The sequence below is a fragment of the Talpa occidentalis genome, unplaced genomic scaffold, assembly GCF_014898055.3.
Source record: "Talpa occidentalis isolate TD23 unplaced genomic scaffold, MPIMG_talOcc4v2.1 talOcc4.7, whole genome shotgun sequence".
Classification (NCBI taxonomy): Eukaryota; Metazoa; Chordata; class Mammalia; order Eulipotyphla; family Talpidae; genus Talpa; species Talpa occidentalis.
The window spans coordinates 118,811,465-118,830,666 of NW_023605083.1; the positions used below are offsets into that span (position 1 = coordinate 118,811,465).

At 54.8% G+C, this 19,202-nt stretch overlaps 1 protein-coding gene across 2 annotated transcripts; it reads left to right on the forward strand.

Annotated features, from left to right (window-relative positions):
* Window positions 1-1,690: 1,690 nt before the first annotated feature.
* RAPGEFL1 (Rap guanine nucleotide exchange factor like 1) lies at window positions 1,691-15,171 on the forward strand. Of its 2 annotated transcripts, none has more exons than XM_037494201.2 (15): window positions 1,691-1,769; window positions 5,931-6,009; window positions 6,834-6,969; window positions 7,192-7,289; window positions 8,893-9,005; window positions 9,218-9,385; window positions 10,111-10,208; window positions 10,314-10,436; window positions 10,907-11,085; window positions 11,160-11,250; window positions 11,794-11,844; window positions 12,178-12,265; window positions 12,433-12,497; window positions 12,837-12,891; window positions 13,114-15,171. In XM_037494201.2, exons 1-15 carry the CDS (start codon window positions 1,706-1,708, stop codon window positions 13,236-13,238), a joined length of 1,533 nt encoding a protein of 510 aa, XP_037350098.1. In that variant the 5' UTR covers window positions 1,691-1,705; the 3' UTR covers window positions 13,239-15,171. The 2 variants fall into 2 exon arrangements, with proteins under 2 accessions (XP_037350098.1, XP_037350097.1); XM_037494200.2 differs by lacking the exon at window positions 1,691-1,769 and adding an exon at window positions 2,527-3,046.
* The last annotated feature ends 4,031 nt before the right edge of the window (window positions 15,172-19,202 follow it).

The window sequence follows — 19,202 nt, forward strand, 5'->3', positions numbered from 1 at the left end:
CCTCACCCCTGCTTCTTGCTTCCCAAGGCCTGCAGTTGGATCTCATTGCTCTCTCTGTTGCCCTGGTAACCGGCTCAGGGAGGAGAGACTCAAGCTCAGCAAAGCCCCTAGGTTCTCTTTGCCCTCCCAGCCTGCTTCTCAGTGGGCAGAAAGGAGGGAAACAGAGACAGGCAGTTTAGCTTTAGGTAACCCTGCCTAATCCCCTTCTAGAAGTTCTTGAGGTGGATGCTCAGTTAAAGCTTTCTGCCTGCATCTCAGTCATTCATACTACCCTCTTTCCATTTCTTCCATGATACATTGAGATGCCCTGCAAATCCTTCCTCTAAGGATTGGCATACACCTGCTACCTTTGTGTGGGCGAGTGAAAAGGACTTAGAATCCCAAAATCATGTCTCAGTATCTGCAACCCACTTGGTTTGGGTTGTCATTCTGAGGTAGTGATTCTCAACCCTGGCTATTTGAATCACACATGGGTCTTTTAAAAAGTCAAACTTTGATCCCAATCTCAGATCTGATTTCATTGATATGGGGTATGGCTGGACATCAGTATTTTTCAAAAGTTCCCCTGGTGTTACAAAGTGTAGTAGGATTGGGAACCACTGCTAGTCTAGGAGGACCATGATTCCATATTGTCCTTCCTCTGATTTTGAACATCTTGAAATAAGTCTCTGTCCGCTATCTTTAAGAAGTTGGAGGGATGCTGGGGTTCTGCTCCTCGAGCTTCCAGTTTCCAGAAGTCTCTGCCCTTTTTATTTCCAGCCCCCACACCCTTCACACTCCCCAATTCTTTCCCCTTCCTAACCGACAATCCCAAATCCTGCCCAGAAAGGAGGTTACCAAGGCAACCAGCTTAATCTGGTAACGGTGGCATGTGCTGGGAGTGGAGCCCTCCCTTCCCATTTGGTTCAGAAACTGCCTGGGAAGCTCCAAGTCACTCCAACCGGTTTCCCTTCTTAACCCCTGGGGTATTGGGGTATCCAGAAAAGGGAGCCCTGGAACCTGATATTTGAATCTTTAGACAAGCTTCTTAGCCGAAATTGTCATCTCTCCTTTTTAATGTTCGGTCTCCACATTCACAGATGGATGTGCAAAGCTTTATTTCTCAGAACACATGCTTTAGCACACTTAGAACTAGATACACAGCAACACATGTGTAGTACAAGTCCTGTTCTGTTCTACCACCACTTCCAGCCTGCTGCTTTCCTGTCCCTGGTACATACACAGTAAACGGGTGGGACATAGTCCAAGGAGCCTCGACCCATCTAGAATCTAGTGACACTCCTTAACCTTGAGTGTGCTTATACTGAGCGTGTCTGTACCCTCCTCCTCCAAGGGCGGTGTACTCTTAGGGACAGAATACTCCTGGCATAGGAATCAACAATAAGGCTTATTTTATTGGCTGTGTAAACTTTGGGGTGGGGGTGGGCATGCTCTGTGCCTGATTATTTGGGCTGGCAATTCTGGAGCTTGTCACCCATCTCCACCGAGCCATGCTTCCTCCTGCTTCCAGCTGGGCTCAGGTGCCCTTGTATTTTGGCCTCCCCACTGCCTACTGTCTCTTCTCTCTCCCCAAGTAGACCTGCTACAACCTGCTGCTCCCTGCCTGGCTTCTACCTGCCTGCCAGTACCTGCCTCTCACAGGCCAGGCCCTCACCACCGATTGTGCTCTACCAGAGAGGGCAGATCGGTACCGCCCCCAGCACCGATGCCAATCCACCCAAGAGGCCTTCCCAGTCGTCACAGAAAGAAGCTAAAGGCCACATGTTCTTGCGAACATGGCAACAGAGCACACTCTCGGGGTTAAGAGTGATGGACACCCAGCCAGCAACCTCTGCAGGTCTCACCTGGATACAGGTAGGTGGGTCAAGGCAGGCCACGGACCAGCGCAGGTTCTTAGAAATGATACCAAGAGTCCCCGTAAACGCCGGCTTTACCCACGGGTAAATTACACCCCACCCCTGCCCTGAGCCCCCGCGTCTCCTCCGAACCCAATCCCGCTCAGCCCGTCTTCCTCGCGGTCGGTCGGGCGCCGGGTTCAAGCCTCGCGCGGTCCAGGGGGCGGGCCCCGAAAGGGCAGGGGCGGGGACTGGGCGGGGACCAGAGAGGGGGCGCGGTCTCGCTCTGCCACCTTCCCCCCCACCCCCTGCCAGGAGCGCAGCCGCCGCTGCTGCCGCCGCGTCTCCCCGCCGCGCGCTCCGCCCGCCGCCTGTGCCGCCGCAGCCCGGCCCGGAGCGCAGAGCCGGGGCGCCGGCCCGCAGCCGACCCACCCTCGGGCCGCGTGCGGCTGCGGCCGGCATGGGGGGCTGCTGAGAGCGGGCGCTCCCTCCCGCTGGCACCGCCCCCGGCCACCGGCCCCTGGACTCCCGCCAGCGAGCCCCGGGCACCTCTGGCCCCCAGTCCGGCGCCGGGCACGGCCCTCCGCTCTGCCCCCCGGCTCTGAGCATCGTGTCTCCGCCCCCCCCGCCCGCGCCCGGGACACCTGGGTTCCCCGGCGTCCCCGAGGAGAGGGGCGGGGGGGAGGGGGGCATGAAGCCGCTGGAGAAATTTTTGAAGAAGCAGACGTCGCAGCTGGCGGGGCGAGCGGTGGCGGCGGGTCCCGGCGGGGGTCCGGGCGGCTGCGGCGGCCCTGGCGGGGGCGGGGGGCCCGGCGGGGGCGGCGGTCCGGCGGGGGGACCGCGGCCGCTGCAGCGGCGTCAGAGCGTGTCTCGCTTGCTGCTCCCAGCTTTCCTCCGGGAGCCCCCCGCCGAGCCGGGGCTGGAGCCACCCCCAGAAGAGGAAGGGGGAGAGTCGGCGGGGGTCGCCGAGGAGCTCGGCAGCGGGGGCCCCTGCTGGCTGCAGCTAGAGGAGGTGTCGGGGCCCGGGCCGCTCGGGGGAGGGGGGCCCCTGCGCTCTCCCTCCTCGTACTCCTCTGACGAGCTGTCCCCGGGCGAGCCCCTGACTTCGCCGCCCTGGGCCCCCCTGGGCGTCCCCGAGCGGCCGGAGCATCTTCTGAACCGGGTTCTGGAGCGGCTGGCCGGAGGGGCCACCAGGGACAGCGCCGACTCAGGTAAGGAGTGGGCTGGCTCGTCCTTTCGGGAGCGGTGAGGTGTGTGTGTGTGTGTGGGGGGGGTCGCCACCTGGTTCCTCTTCCTCGCCCTTGGAAAGTGGGGGCGGCGCAATCGGGGCCTCAATCGGGGCCTCGGGTTGGGGTCGGCTGGTCAACTGAAGCCCGGCAGGGGTCTAGCCAAGGAACTGACCCTCTGCAGGAGAGAAGCGACAGGCTCGCCTGCCTTCCTCCCCGTGGCAACCTCACCCACAGGGCTGGACCAGAAGAGGAACCTCTTTCTCTCCTCAAGCCACCTGGCCTGTCCCCTGGCCCTGTTATCCACAGACTCCCCTGGTTCCTGATGTTGCTACCTTCTTCAGTGGCCTACAATTAGGGTCTGACACACTAAGATGGAAGCTGCCCAGAGCAGCCTGTGCCATCCCCCAGAGGTGTCCAAGCCCTGAAAGAGCTACCAGTCCCCGATTCCATTTAGAAGCTGCGGAGCACAGGGCTGGCCCACTCAGCAGGGCAGTGCCAGGCAGGCACAAGGCCCTAGCTGCCTTTTGGGCCTGGGCAAAGGGTTGCATTGTCCTTAGCAGCTGGGGTGGAGGGAGGCGTTCTAGTTAGGGGCTGACTCCAAAGGTGTTTGCTGGGGGAGAGGTGGCTGGGCAGACAGTGTGTGTGTGGTGGGGGGGACTGCAGCATCCAGGGGTCTGAGTCTCTTCAACTCCCGCCCTTCCGGTTGGCGGGCCTCAGTGCACAGCCTCCTTACAAAATAATAACCACACCCTGAGAGGCTTACTCCCTAAACGATGATGCTATTTCACCACTCCCACCAGCACCCCTACTAAGGGGATTTTGAGGAAACTGAGGCCCCAAATTGCCGGTTAGTGGCTGAGGTAGAGGACCTTCAGGCCTTTTGGGGTAGTAGCCCTTGGCATTTCACTAAGCGCAGCAGGCTTTGCGGATTGGGAGCTCTGACTGAGGGCCCAAAATGGGGGTTTCACAGTTGTTTTTCAGACCTCTGCAGGAAGCCCTAACTTAGGTGTAACGAAAGGGTCTCTACTCCCCTAGATTTTTCTCAAGACCTGGGTCTTCTCCTTGGCTCAGGCTGTAGTTGCCCTGGGGAGCTGACACCTTTTGGATTTAATTAGAAAAATATCAGACACACACAGCTCTCCTAACCATAATTTCCCGCCCACACCACACACCCTGTGTGTCTATGACACATTCCCTGGGGAGGCTGTGCGTTGGACTAGTGCCCACCTTGGAAGATTCAGACACCAAACTGTAGCCCCCATGGCAGCGTCTCCCCCACTCAGCCCCGTGTGCTTCCTTTGCTCCAACTTAGCTCTTCTGTGAGGGGAAGAGTGTAACAAACCTGTTGGGCTTCCCCATTCCTAATTCCCATCCCTGAAGCTGGAGGTATGGGGGGAAGAGGGGAGCCTCAGACTCACTGTAAGAATATGGCAGGGTGAGAGCAGAGAGGGAGAGGGAGAAGAAGCTGTCTGTTCCCTCCCACAAAGAGACCTGGTGCCACAGACTCTGCTCAGTCCCTTCTGGGGAAGGACTTGGAATTGATTGTCACTCCTATTCCCTGTCTAGCAGGCTGGGTCCCCAGACTAACTGGTTTGGGGAACCCTGCCTCAAACCAGTCCCAGAGTGAATGGGAATCAGCTTAACGTGCCACTCTGACATTCTCCAATATAACCAGTGTTGTCAAACCATCTTGGTTTCCTCCCATGGTGTGTGGCAGGAGGGAACTTACACAAGTTACTCCAAGTCTCTCAAATCTCTGAACAGCCCGGTCTGACCACTGGGCTCTACCCTGACACTCTGTTTGCCTTGGCACGTTTGGAAAAGAACAAAGACTCAGGAGGCTGGGTTCCTTTTCTAACTTCAGGGAAGTCCCTCTCAGCTCTGGGCCTCAGTTTCTCTTTTTGTGAAGTGAAATAGTTGAGGCAAGTCGAGGATCTAGGGTTGGTTCTCCCCCTCCTCCTCCTTGGTGGAGGGGGGGGGGGGGGGGGGGGGGCGGGGGATGGTGCGCCAAGGACTGTCAGAAGCCGTGGTTTTGTCCTGGGGCAGTGCCGGGGGACCTGGCCCTAACCTGTCCTGGTGAGGACACCTGGCTCCCTCCTTGCGCCCTGCCTGTCTGTGTGTGCCAGGCTGCCCTGCCCCACCCCAGGGCTGGCTGCAAGTCAGGGCGACCTTGTACCTGGCTGACTGGCTGAGCCAGGCCCAGATGGGGGTGTGGAGGGGCAGGGGTGATGAGAGGAGCCACTCCCCTCCATCCTTCCATCATTAACCCTTCCTTCTCTGGGCATCCAGAGGACACAGCGCTTCTATTTAAAGGCTTTGGGATCAAAGAGACTGTGGTTGCTCCCTCTCCCTTTTAATGAGGCTGGTTCTCACCTGCCTAGTCAGAACTCAAAGCTGTTAGGGAAGGAGGGGGAGGGTTGGACACACACTCTTACATACACACATACACACACACACACACACACACACACACGCACACCCCACTGACCCCAACTTCTGGGTTTGGAAGTTCACTTGATCTGGAGACACTTCTGGGGTCTACCTCCTTTTTTCGGGTAGATTTCAAACTTGATGTATTATCTGACCAGCTTCCCACACACATTGAAGAGAAAGTGGGCGTGGCGATGGAAGGGTGCCCCCTCCTTCCCTCCAGCTGCCTTGGCAGCTGCCAACCCCACCCCCGCAGCGGCTGCCCAGAACCTTCACACACATATGTGTGTGAGCGTGCAGAGCATGATGGGGCAGGTGGCTGGGGCTCCCGCCTGGCTAATGAGACCTCACCCTCAGAGGCAAGAGAGGGGTGGTGAGTGTCCAGTTGGGTCTGGAAGAGCCGCCCATCATCAGTGGCACCAATTGATCTCTACAGATATCCTGCTGGATGACATCGTCCTCACCCATTCTCTCTTCCTCCCCACGGAGAAATTCCTGCAGGAGCTACACCAGTAATATCCTTTTGAGGAACTTGCAAAAGGGGAGGCCGGGAGGGAGCCACTTCCCCACCCACCATGATATCAGGGCCTCAGCTCTCCCCTCAAAAACACACTCACCAGCTGGGTAACCATGGGCAGATCACCTAGCCTCCTGGGACCTCAGTTTCCTCTTCTCTAAAACGGGGGTGTAGAGCACCTGCCCTGGCTATCTACAGGGCTGTGGAGTGCAATCTGATAGCAGATGTGGGAGTGCCTTGGAGATTACAGAGCCCTGTACAAATGCAAGGCGTTATTATTCTATTAAGATTGCCTCTGCCCGCTGAGTTATTGCTCTAAACATCTGGTTGCCCAGTGAGTTATTACAGGGTTTGATGTAAACATCAGGTCGTGTCTGTGGGTTGGCCTTGGCTAGAGATAAGCCACTGGCTGGACTCTTCACTGGTTCGCCTGTAAGCATAGAGCCTCTCACTGAGTTATTTTAGGATTTAGTTGTAAACGTGAGGTCACTGTGTGGACCATCACAGGCTCTCTTAGAAACACCAGGTCTTACACTGAAGTAGGGTCAGATTTGTGATAATGCCACTGGCCTTTGTCAGCTCCCCACGAGCTCCAGGTTGGGTTAGTCTACAGGCAGGAGCTGGAAAGTGGTTCAGTGGGTGCCATCCCTACCTGCTCTGAGCAAAAACTGGACAGAAGCATGAGGAGATCTTGGCTCCCTTAGCTCTTTTCTCCCTGGCTCCAAACCTACAGAATATTTGAGGGTGGTTTAGTCTCCCCCATTTCCCTTCCCAGTCTCCCCAGGTCTGCCTGCCCAGGGCTTTTTCTTAACTTGGGGTCAGCTTTGTTTGGGCAGGAGGCATGGAGGGCCCCGAGGGGCTGGGCCGGAAGCAGGCCTGTCTAGCCATGTTGCTTCATTTCTTGGATACCTACCAGGGGCTGCTGCAGGAGGAAGAGGGGGCTGGCCGCATCATCAAGGTGGGCCTGGAAGAGGAGGTGGATGAGCTGTTCTGGAAGGGGGCATCTTTGAAGGAGCCATTCTTCTCACGCTGGCTACCTGGAAGAAGCTGTGCTGGGGCTTTAGCTTGAATGGCTCTTCTGTGCTCAGTGGCAAGGAGACCTTGCCCTAGACCTGTGAGAGTGATGGAATGAGCTGGAATGAGACTCCTGCCCTCACCTCCTTTCTCCTCTGCTCCCCAGGATCTGTACCTGCTGATTATGAAGGATGAGTCCCTTTACCAGGACCTCCGAGAGGAAACCCTGAGGCTGCACCAGCTTGTGGAAACTGTGGAGCTAAAGTGAGGGGACTGGGTTGGGGGACAGGACAGGAAAGACGTCCCCTCTCCTACGTTTCTCCATTACAGGGGCTGCTCCTGGTCTTTTGGCTCCAGTAGGGTTTCATGTCAGTCCCTTCCTGCACTAGAGAGTAGCACAAAGCACAGTTTCCAGTCATTTGGGGTCCATTCTCCCATCCATTTATTCCTCCACCCAACCATCACTTCAGGAAAAAGAGCCCTGATTTGTCACTTTTGCTGACTCCCATGCTATAAATTCTCTCACCATGGCTGATTTCAAGTTACCAACGTGACATCTCTGAATGTGGAGTTGGGAAGAGATGTGTCGTAGTAGCAGGCATAGTGTTTTCCCCAGACAAATACAGTAGACGCAAATGACCTGAGGAGCAGGGATAATAGTAAAAACAATTAGAAAATGATTGTTTTGATAATAATTTGGCTGTAAGTCTATTTTACATATTATATGTTTATTTTACATATATGTATATGCATGTACATACATACATACATATATTTAATGGCTGTGTTTAAAAATCAGTTGGCAGAATTCCCCCAAATTTAACAATCTCATGAGTAATGTGAGCTGGTTTCAGAACATCACTAGCTCCCTCCCTCCACCTCTTTGGTCCTTCAGTTTCTTTCTCCGTCCCCACCATGAGTCTGCTCCATCCCACCATGAGTCTCCTTCAGTTCTCATTATCTCTAGCTTGGATTAATGCCACAGCCCCTGTGCAGGGCTTCAGCTTAAGGTCTCGTGTTTTCTCGCCCTTCTTATGCAGACAACAGAGGGAGCTCTCAAACTCGACAACATCAGGCTTCTTTTCCCAAACATCCACAGCTCCCATTGCCTACCATCTTTGCACAAGATGTAACACCCTTCCCTTCCTGCCTGCTCTGATCCTTCCCACCTCATCACCCACATCCCTCTCCACCCACAACACTCCCCGTACACCCTCCCATTCCCTGCACTCGGTTTCTGCAGCCACCTTTCTGCAGCGGATTATGTGGTCCACAATGCCCTCCACCCGCCCCTTCTCCTCCTGTTGACCCTCAAGGCCCAGGTCAAAGGCCATCTTCCCAATCGTCCTTTCAGGAGTTGCTGTCTCTCCCCCACACCAACAACATCCCTCTACTTCTACTGCTTTACCACCTGACACCTCCTGCTTGGTGTTAGCAGCAGCTGCATGCACGTCTCTCTCCCTCCTGGCTGTGAAGTCTTTGTCAGCACATTTTAGCAAACAGCTGATGACCTACACCTACCATGTGCCAAGCAGCGTGCTAGGCCTAGAAAAGAATTCAGCAAAAACTAACCCCAGTCTTCAAAAGCTCTCGATCTTGTGCCATCCCACAGCAGTTGAGGCAGGAAAAAAAAAAAGTGACCTTTTCTGGTGGGGGGTGCGGTGGTCAGAGAAGAATTCCTAGAAGAGGGGACATTTGGTTTGGACATTTGTCCCAGGCTTGTCCTTGTCCTCTCTCCTCACCCCCTTCGCCACTCTCTAAACCTGGTGCCAGAGCATCCTGACCCAGTTCTGATATCCCCACTTGACACTGCCTGGCGCTCCAGTGCCTGGCAGAGCTTCCTGATGCCCGGCTGTGTCCCTGCCAGGATCCCAGAGGAGAGCCAGCCTCCCAGCAAGCAGGTGAAACCGCTTTTCCGCCACTTCCGCCGGATAGACTCCTGCTTGCAGACCCGAGTGGCCTTCCGGGGCTCCGATGAGAGTGAGTGTGGGCATTAAGAGGAGGGGCTCAGGGATCCTGTGGGGTCTCTGGCCTTGTGTGGTAGAACTGGTCCTTTTCACAGTATCTTTTTCAGAAACCAACCAATTTAGGGTTGGGCTGGGTGAGGTGGGAAAGTGAGGTACCCTGGTGGGGACTGTGCCAGAGTTGCCATCTGCCCTTTGATGAGACACCACTTCCCTGTCTCTGTCTAGTCTTCTGCCGGGTCTACATGCCTGACCACTCTTACGTGACCATACGCAGCCGCCTCTCAGCATCTGTCCAGGATATTCTGGGCTCTGTGACAGAGAAACTGCAGTACTCCGAGGAGCCTGCGGGGCGTGAGGATTCCCTCATCCTGGTAGCTGTGGCCTCCTCAGGAGGTGAGGGTCAGAAAGAGCTGGGGGCCAGGACAGCTGAAACTCACAAGCTTAGGGTCCTAGGGCAGCAGGGATCGAGACAGGGTGCTAGGTCCTGTCTGCACTGGGGCCCTGGTTGCTTGAAGTGCGGTTCTGGGACCAGCTGCTTGAGCATCACCTGGGGCTTGTTAAAATTGCAGCCTCTCTCCCCCCACCCCAGACCTACTGAATCGGAGTGTGCATTTGAACAAGACTCCCAGGGGATTCCTTTGCACATAAAGTTTGGGAAGCACTGGTCCTCGGCACCTGGCCATGGATGTGGGTGCTAGATTCTTACTCACCTTGGGATCTCGTGCTGGTTCTTTAACCCCTTCGAAGACCTAAGGATGTTGTGTTTTTGAGGCTAAAGACACAGTCTTGACCTCCAGTCCTGTGAACAGGCAGCCTGCAAAGTAGCCATTTAGTTTCTTCTAAGATGGGGAGAACATTCCTGCTTTTCCAGTGTTGCAGGGATGATAGAATGAGAGAGGAGAGTTGCGAAAGAATGTTGGGGGTAAAAAGGAATAAAATGTGGGGCCCAAAAGAAATCACTATTTGAAAAATTTCAGAGACATGTGGCATAAATGTGTTCATCTGAGTCCCATCGGTCTAAACTGTGTGTGCAGGGGGAGGGCTCCTGAGTGGGTGGGGTCGCGGCTGGGTGGGTGCAGGTATCTGGGGCTGGAGCAGAGCACCTCCTTCTTCTGCAGAGAAGGTCCTTCTCCAGCCCACTGAAGACTGTGTCTTCACCACGCTGGGCATCAACAGCCACCTGTTTGCCTGCACCCGGGACAGCTATGAGGCCCTGGTAAGAACCCCTTCGTGAGACCTTGGCAGGGGGTGGAGAAGATCTGGGAGCAGTAGCTTACAGGCCCAGAGTGGAGCCTAGCCCCGTGTCCCTGTCTGCCACCAGGTGCCTCTCCCTGAGGAGATTCAGGTCTCCCCCGGAGACACAGAGATCCACCGTGTGGAGCCTGAGGACGTGGCCAACCACCTCACTGCCTTCCACTGGGAGCTGTTCCGATGTGTGCACGAGGTGGGGACTGAGGGGGGCAGACTGGGTGGGTGGGTCGGGTTTCTGGAGCCAGAAATGTGCCATTGGGGGTACCTGGAGGGAGGTAGTGTCTGCAGCTGCACTGCCTGGTTAGTGCTGGCTGCTAGGGAGTCCTTAGGTAATGCCGGCCTCCCTGAGCAAAGAGAGCACCCCCTTGCAGAGTGGGTCAGGGCCCAAGTGCTGCTGACGCAGAACCTGGCCAAAACCATGGCCAGAGTCACTCTTAAAACGACCATGTCTATCAGATGGCTGTCTTGAGGATTAGTCAGCCTTTAGCAAGTGCCTGGCACCTAGTAAGTTCTCACTAGATGGTAGAATATTATTCATGTTGTTCCCCTATCTCTGCTGCATCCTGTCCCGTTTTTTCCTACTTTCCATCGCTCCCGCCCCCACCCTCCTGCCTTCCCTCCGTGCGCCCACGCCCCGCGGGCCCTCCGCCACCCTGGGCGCAGCTGGAGTTCGTGGACTACGTGTTCCACGGGGAGCGCGGCCGCCGGGAGACCGCCAACCTGGAGCTGCTGCTGCAGCGCTGCAGCGAGGTCACGCACTGGGTGGCCACCGAGGTGCTGCTGTGCGAGGCCCCGGGCAAGCGCGCGCAGCTGCTCAAGAAATTCATCAAGATCGCGGCCATGTGAGTGCGGCCCGCGGGGTGGGGGCTCCGGCCCGCGGCCCCGAGCCCGGCTGACCCCGCTCCCACCCCCGCAGCTGCAAGCAGAACCAGGACCTGCTGTCCTTCTACGCGGTGGTCATGGGGCTGGACAACGCCGCGGTCAGCCGCCTGCGGCTCACCTGGGAGGTGATGAGACCCGGTTCCTCCCCTCCCCTCCCGTCTGCGCCGGCCCGGCCCGCCTGCGGGATCCCGGCCTCGGGCCTCAGTCCCGGCATCCTGGGCTCACCCCAGTGCCCTGCGACTGCCTCTGGGGAGCCTTTGTGGCCACTGAGAGGCGCCCTCTTCCGGCAGATGCTGGCTCGGGGCACCCCGCTGGGCTGACGGACCCTGTCCTGGGGCAGGAGTGCACCCCGCGGGAGTGGGGGCCGGCAGCCCAGCCCAGGCTGCAGACTGGCGCTTGGACTTGAGCCCGCACTCTGGGAGGCTCCTTGGCGCACCCACCGCGTGTATAAGCAGATGCCTGGACTGCCCCGGAATAATTCCTTCCCCGGGGCTGCTTCAGGTTCCCCAGACCTCGCCAAGGGCTCACTCTACTGCCCCACCCAGCAGCTTCCCAACTCCCTGCAAAACACAGGCCCTCTCCCCACTAACACCTGGGGATTAGTCAGAGGCTCTCCTGAAACCCTGAGAATTCCACTCTCACCTGCCTGCTTTCTTCAAACTCTACAGAAGCTGCCAGGGAAATTCAAGAACTTGTTCCGCAAATTTGAGAACCTGACGGTAAGTAGGTTTGGCTTCTTTTTTTTACCTGCCCCTGGACTTACTCTCCAGAGCTCGCTCTTCCTATAAACCTTCTTTCTCAAGCTTCAGGGTTTTTAGTGTCTGACATCCCCCTCCCCTCCCCACTGTGCTGGCAGGGAAGGGCGAAGGCTTGCTTCCCTGTGTTCCCTGGAGCAGAGGGCGGAGCTGTCTCTCCCCCACCCTAGCTAAACACCCATCACACTCCACCTGATCAGAGATGTATCTGCGGGAGAGGAGGGGAAAAAGGATGTGGGCATTTGGGGGCACAATGGGCCTGTCCTTATCCCTTTATCCCTCTTCTGTTGAATGCAGGACCCCTGCAGAAACCACAAAAGCTACCGAGAAGTGATCTCCAAGATGAAACCCCCTGTGATTCCTTTCGTGCCTCTGATCCTCAAAGGTGAGATGTGCTCTTCCCCCAGTCTCCATGCCCACTTCCGACTCAGCTCTGGATGCCCACCTAGAGAGGAGCCCCCCAGACTGGGTTCTGCGGGAGGGAAGGGTCTGGGGTGCAGTGGCCTTCTGGACGTACCCCGTCCTAACAATTGATTCTCTCCCCACCCATAGACCTGACTTTCCTGCATGAGGGGAGTAAGACCCTGGTAGACGGTTTGGTGAACATCGAGAAGCTGGTGAGTGGCACTGCCAACCCCCAGTCCTGTGAGTGCCAACCCCCACTCCTGGCACCTCCATATAGAGAACAGCCCTCCTCCACGGTGCCCAGCTTGTCTAACAGACTCCTGACTGTCTCCTTGGCGGCATCACTGTGGCAACCCACCCACGGTGGCAAAGCTGACAGGCAGCTCTGGGGCAACTCCCCCTCCCACCATGGGGCACCCTGCTATACCCCCTCCTTCGGTCCTTCAGAGACCCTCCAGCACTGGGGACTGGGGGAGTGAAACCAGCGGAGATGGAGGCGGGCGAGCAACTTCCTCTGCCCTTTCCAAGGCTCATTCCTTCTTCTCTCCCAGCATTCAGTGGCTGAGAAAGTGAGGACAATCCGCAAGTACCGGAGCCGGCCCCTATGTGAGTACCTGGGGTGCTGAGAGCATTGCAGGTAGGGCTTGACCGGGCGGAGGATCTGGGGAGAAGGCCCTGCCCTCAAAGTTGTCGGTTCTCCATTCTCTCCTCGACCCTCTGTCCGACACCTGTCCCAGTCCGCGCCCTTCTTCTCCGGCTTGTATGTGTGTGGAGGAGAGGGGAGACTGGGAGCCTGACAGCCACTCCGCTCCGTCCTTAACCCCCCAGGCCTGGAGATGGAGGCGTCCCCCCACCACCTGCAGACCAAGGCCTATGTGCGCCAGTTCCAGGTCATCGACAACCAGAACCTCCTGTTCGAGCTCTCCTACAAACTGGAGGCTAACAGTCAGTGAGAGCAGGGGGCCCCCACAGGGTCCTTGGGCACCTGGCACTCAAGCACTTTGCACTATGTCCCAATTCACAGCTGGCCTCTGGCCCTGGAGCAGTTTCCCGCCCCACGGGGAAGAGTTGGGAGGACTTACCCTGAACTCTGTCCATTCTGCTGAAGTCTTCTCCCCTTATTCCTTCAAGCCCAAACCACCGCTGCTTCCTGCCCTGGCGGGGAGCAGGAGGAGGGGGCAGAGACCTCCTTCCTTGGTCCTCTCCCTTGGAGGTCTGTTCCAGGGCTGGAGTTTCCAGCCGTCACTTCCCAAGCAGGAAGGGGAGCTGCCCCTCTCTCCTCTGGAGGATGGAAACTGTGGATGGGCTCAGCAGCCTTCCTCTCCACCATCTGTCTGGCTCCTGTCTGGTCAGGGCTGGGACCCCTGGCTGTGCCCCTGGGAATATTTTGTTGCCCTTGCATCTGTGTACACTGGCACGCCCCCTTGTAAGGAGCAAGTATTCTGGTCGTGGAGGGAGGGTGTTATGTGTGCTGTGTGTGTGGGGTCCCTCTGTTTGGTGCTACCCTTATCTTCTCTGCCCCCGGACAGTGTGGGGTGCTTTCCCCACCTCATCGCTCCCTGCTCAGCTCCTCTGGCTGCCCAGCATGCCCAGGCTTGTGGGCGAAACTGCAGTGGCAGGTGGGAGGGGTTACCCATCAGCCCTTGTGAACAGGCTCGAGAGGGCTCTGACGAGAGGGTGAAAGATGCTCAGGGAAACACAGGCCTAAGCTGCCCACAGAACCCTCCCTCTGGGGTGCAGTGGGATGGGGTATGGTGGTATCAGGAGTTAGGGCGGCCTGCTGCCTACACTTCTGCTTTTAGGGTGTCTCACTGCTAAGAAGGGAATTGTCATTCCCATCTGGCTCTGGTGTCTGACACCAAGCACATGGTCTCTGTCCTCCCTGTCTTGACTCCCCCTTTGTCCTCCTAATCAGAGCTGGGGTGAGGTGAATCCCTGGGCCTCGGGCATACAGCCCCCAAAAGTGTGGGGTGAGGGAACAGCAGAGACTGTAAAGGCAAAACTGGACTCTGGCGATGCCTTTGTTACCTCTCTGTCTCCCCTCCTCTCCCATCACAGGCCTCCAGGGCTGAGGGGTGCAGGGGGCTCCTGGCAGCTAGTGGGTGAGGTTTCCTGAAGCAGCCTCCCCTTCTTTTCTGGAACCACCTCTTTCCCTTCTGAAGAGGTAGCAGCAGCAGCAGCAGCAGAAGCAGCTGCTGCTCTTGCTCTAGGGTGTAAATATTTTTTACCAAAAGCTCTGGAATTGTAAATTTATTTTTTAAATCTCAAAGAGGGAAAGAACCTTGTATCATATGTAAAGATTGTATCATAGGTTATGTTGTACAGTCCCTTTTATACAGCGGTCTGTCTTGTTCCTGCCGCAAAAAAAATGGACTCCCCTTTACACACACAGGCACCATGTCCCACCCCTTCATCCCTACAGATGGTGACCATGCCCCCCACCGCTCCCTGCTTTCTCCTTGCAACTGTTAATGCACCCTCTTCTCCCCCAAATTTTCCTACCTTTCCTCATGACCCCTCACTCCAGCTCCCACAATCCTCCAACCCTGGTGCCCACTGTCCAGTGTGGGTTGCTGCCCATCCCTGGCCTCGACACCTGCTGCATCCTAGGGGCTGCCCAGACCCCTCCCTGCACCCTACAGCTTTAACAGAGTGAACCCTGTGTATTGTACAGGCTCGCTTGTCATTGCCGAAACCACTGGGTGGAGAAAAAGCTGATAAAGTCTATGAATCAACATACCTGCCGTCTCCACTCTGTTTCCTTGAGGCTGGGAAGGGCTGTATGCTGGGCCCTCAGTGGGGCTGACGAGTGACTTTGGAAATGTGGATGAGAGGAAAAAGTGTCAGCCTTGTGAGACATGCTCCAGGGGACCTAGAACTTGTAAGAGTCAATGATTTAGTTCTTGCATATTCCAGGTGCCATAGGATGTGGCCTGGGAGGTGGTAGATGGAGCCTGGGCAGTCTCAGCCTAAAGTCCAAGGTGCAGGGCGAGCCAGGGGAAGAACTGGCATCTTAATCCGCATCTGTCCGATGCAGACAGTACTACTAGTCAGACGACCAACATTCACCAGTTGTACCAAGGTGGGTGCATCTAGAGCCTAGTGTCAGCTCTAATGAGAGTCTAAGCTCCAGGAGACATCATCTGTTCAAACAGCTATAAGTGAGCCCTTGACCTTCCTTGTCCTACTTATGCCATTCCCTCAGTCTACAGCTCAGAAAGTGGTCCTCTTATCCACCCAGGCTGCAATTCCAGAACATGTCCTGGGTTGGTCTGCTTTTCTGTGACTTACCACCTAGTCCAAAGCTTTTTTTATGTTTTCCTGGAAGACCTAGCCTCCAGCTGGCTTTTCGACTTCCTCTCAACCCTTCCTTCTCCCCCACCCCCACCCCAGTCAGTACTCCACATTGCAGCCAGGGTGCTATTTGAGACCCGAAACCAGATCACAGGTGGCTAAAATTAAAGAATGGCAGGAGCAAGCATCAGTGAAGATGTGGAGCAACCAGAGCTTGTATATATTGCTGGAAAGAGTGCAAATTCATGCAATCACTTTGGAAAACTGGCCGTCTAAAAAGATCCAAGAGAAATTAATGCTCATGTTCACCAAAAGACAGGTAGGTACACCAGTGATCACAGCTGTTTTATTCATGATAAAGAAATTGGAAGAAATCCAAGTATCTGTCAACACGTGAATGGACAAATCAATAGTGGTATCTTTTTTTTTTTTTTTTAAGATTTATTTATTTATGCATACAAGAACTGGGGTATAGGCCAGAGGTGTGGGGGTGAGGTCAGCTACCTGGCCAGGGATCGAACTCATGCTGCAATGGCTGGCGATAGCTGGATAGCACTGTACCTTTAACCCCTGCACCACCAGGGAGGCCCAATAGTGGTATCTTCTTACAATGGAATAACCTGTAACAGTAAAGAATTAGCTCCTACTACCTGCCTGAGTGAATCTCATAGACATAATATTGAGTAAAAGAACCCAGACACTTCAGATCATATCATACGATTCCGTTTAAAAGAAGTTCAAGAACGGGCAAAATTAATCTAGTAAAGTAGTTGAAGTAAAAGAATGGTTACTTGGGGTGGGGTGGGAAAGAGTATTGACTGGGAAGGGGCACGAAGACCCTCGGTGGTGAGAGAAGTGGTCTATGTCTTGACCTAGGGGTGTGTTTGTGTGTGTGTTCATTGAGATTTGTATATTTTACTGTCCTTATGTTATACCTCAATGAAACAGTTCAGATCATAATACTCCCCTATTTTTTTTTAAAGATTTATTTATTTATTTATACAAGCACTAGGTACAGTCAGAAGTGTGGGAGGGTGAGAGGATTCACCAGAGCCAGAGCGGGGAACAGAACAGACAGACTGATGAAACACACTGCTGAAGGGAGCAGCAGGCGCAGCAGGAGAGGTCTGTCGCGCCATGTGGGACCCTCACCGGTGGCCGGCTGGGGATCGAACCAGCCCTGCAGAGGCCTCGGGCAACTTCGCAGCTCAGCACTCAACTGCACCACCAGGGGAGACCTAACACTCCCCTATTTTTGATGACAGTTTATTTTTTTTTTATTTTTATTTTTTTTATAGAGGCATGTTTTATTTATTTATTTGTTTGTTTGTTTTGTTTATACAAGCACTGGGTACAGTCAGAAGCGCGGGAGGGTGAGAGAATTCACCAGAGCCAGAGTGGAGAGCAGAGCAGGCAGAAGGACCGAAGTACACTGCTGAGGGGAGCAGCAGGCAGCAGGAGAGGTCTGCGCGCCACGTGGGACCCTCCTCCAGTGGCCGCGGAGCAGCTGGGGATCGAACTGGTGCCGCAGAGGTCGCGGGCAGCTTCGCAACCCAGCGCTCAACCACTGCGCCACAGGGGAGGCCTGATGACACTTAGTTTAAAAGTCAAAATCCTCCCTCTCCCACCCCATCTCCTACCCCCGTTCTTTCACTCCATTCTGCTGCTTTACCATTTCCAAAGCACAGATCCTCACTCTTGTCTCAGGGATTTGATCTTTGCGCTTTCCTTCATGTTCCTGATGACAAGACCCCACCCTCTCCTCACTTTTTTTTTTTTAAGTGTTATTTTTATCTCTTGATGCATACAAAAACTGGGGTGTAGGCCAGAGGTATGGGGTGGGGGGGGTTGAGAGGATTCACTGGACACAGAGTGGGGAGCAGAACAGGCAGATCTACTGAAATACACTGCTGAGGGGAGCAGCGGGCAAGTCAGGAGAGGTCTGCTGTGCCATGTGGGTCACCTCCCCCGGCTGGGGATCGAACTTAGGCCTCAGTAGTGATAGTGGTAATTAACCCCTAGGCCACAGGGAGGCCCTACCACCGCTCACTTTCTATCCCCCCATCCTTCTGTATTGCCTTCAAGGCATTCATCAGCACCTGACATCATATATACTTTATATATTTGCTTCTTCACCTTCCCCGTGGGAATTTTAGCTCCATGTGTCTGTCTTGTTCATTATCCAGTACCTAGAAGAGAACCCAACACAGAAAAGACATTTAATACTTATCTATTTAGTGAATAAATTAGGTTGGTTGAAATTAGAGCTGTAAGACCAGGTAAGGCACAAGATGATAAAAGCCCAAGGGATTAAGATTCACTACTGGTCTGGAGAAGGAGGGTGGGGGACAATTCAAGGAAAATGCTTGGAAGAGATGGCCCAGGTCTTGAATTAGGCTTAGGGGTTGATGATCAGAGTTTGAATATGGGGAGTTGGGGATGAGACACAGCGAGGTGTGCCGAGCACTGGGAACTGCCCTGCCCTGTTGAACTGGTCTCGAGGGGAGCTGGAATTACAGAAGCTGGACAGGGGTTCTGACCTCCTCAAGGAGTACTGGTCACACTCAAGGACTGCATGTCCTGGAGCAGGATCAAGGGGGCCCAGTCCTTGTTGTTCCCACTCCCTCCCCCAGGAGAGCAGAGGAGGTAGTGTGGGCTGTTCTTCCTGTTCTTCCTTTCTGAAGGCCATCACAGCGGCCTTCAGACCATCTCCACTCTGTCAGGTGTGGTAGTAACAGCTGACATTCGGGAGAGTGTCCTTTGCACTCACTATCCTCGACTTTAATCTTCCCAGCAAACCAGGAGGTTGGTTCATTGAACTCTCTTTTCTAGATAAGACTTGAGGTCATGAGAGAGCTCTCAACAGGCACAGAGAAGCCAAGTGTCTAGTCCTAGGTGTCCAGCAAGAATCTGAGCCATTATTTTTACTCCAGAGTCCACATTTAAGCTCTGCATAATCCTGGGGACTTGGATAGCTGAGGAGCCTCCACCTTGTGCTCACTGGGCTGCAGTTGTCAACTGGCTGTAGTTGGGGGGACTGTCTTTTCCCGTTCTTGACCTCTCCTGTATTCTGCCTCCAGTGGAAAGAGCTGCCAATGGGCACGAGAAGTTGTCAAAGGCCTCTGTGTGCTCTTTGGGAAGAAGATGAACTTCCTTAGTGTTTCCGTGCTTTGTAGGCTGGCCTAGCAATTAACAAAAGGGTGAAAATAATTTGGAGGGGTCAGAGGACCAGCATAAGACACCCTTTTAATTGGATATATGAGTGAAGAATGGAAGCAATGCCCTTTTAATCCACTAGGTGTCGCCCCTAAGATGATTCTCTCAGCATCTTGGGGCTAGGAGGAGGGTTTGGACTGGGAGAGTGTGAGGTGGGGAGGAAGGAGCATCTCTTGGGGGTGACCTGAATCTCTCCCAGAGAATCCATCCCAGGCATGAATCAGACACTTGACCAGAAGAACTTATATCTTTCATTCTCTCTCTACTGGCTCTTTCCCAGTTAGCATTTAAATCTTCTCAAAACTATTTTAAAAACCCATTTCTTAGACTCTACAAATCTGCTTACCTACAGTCCCTTTTTGTGCCACTTCATAGCTAAACTTTTTGAAAGGTTGTTTCCAAAACAA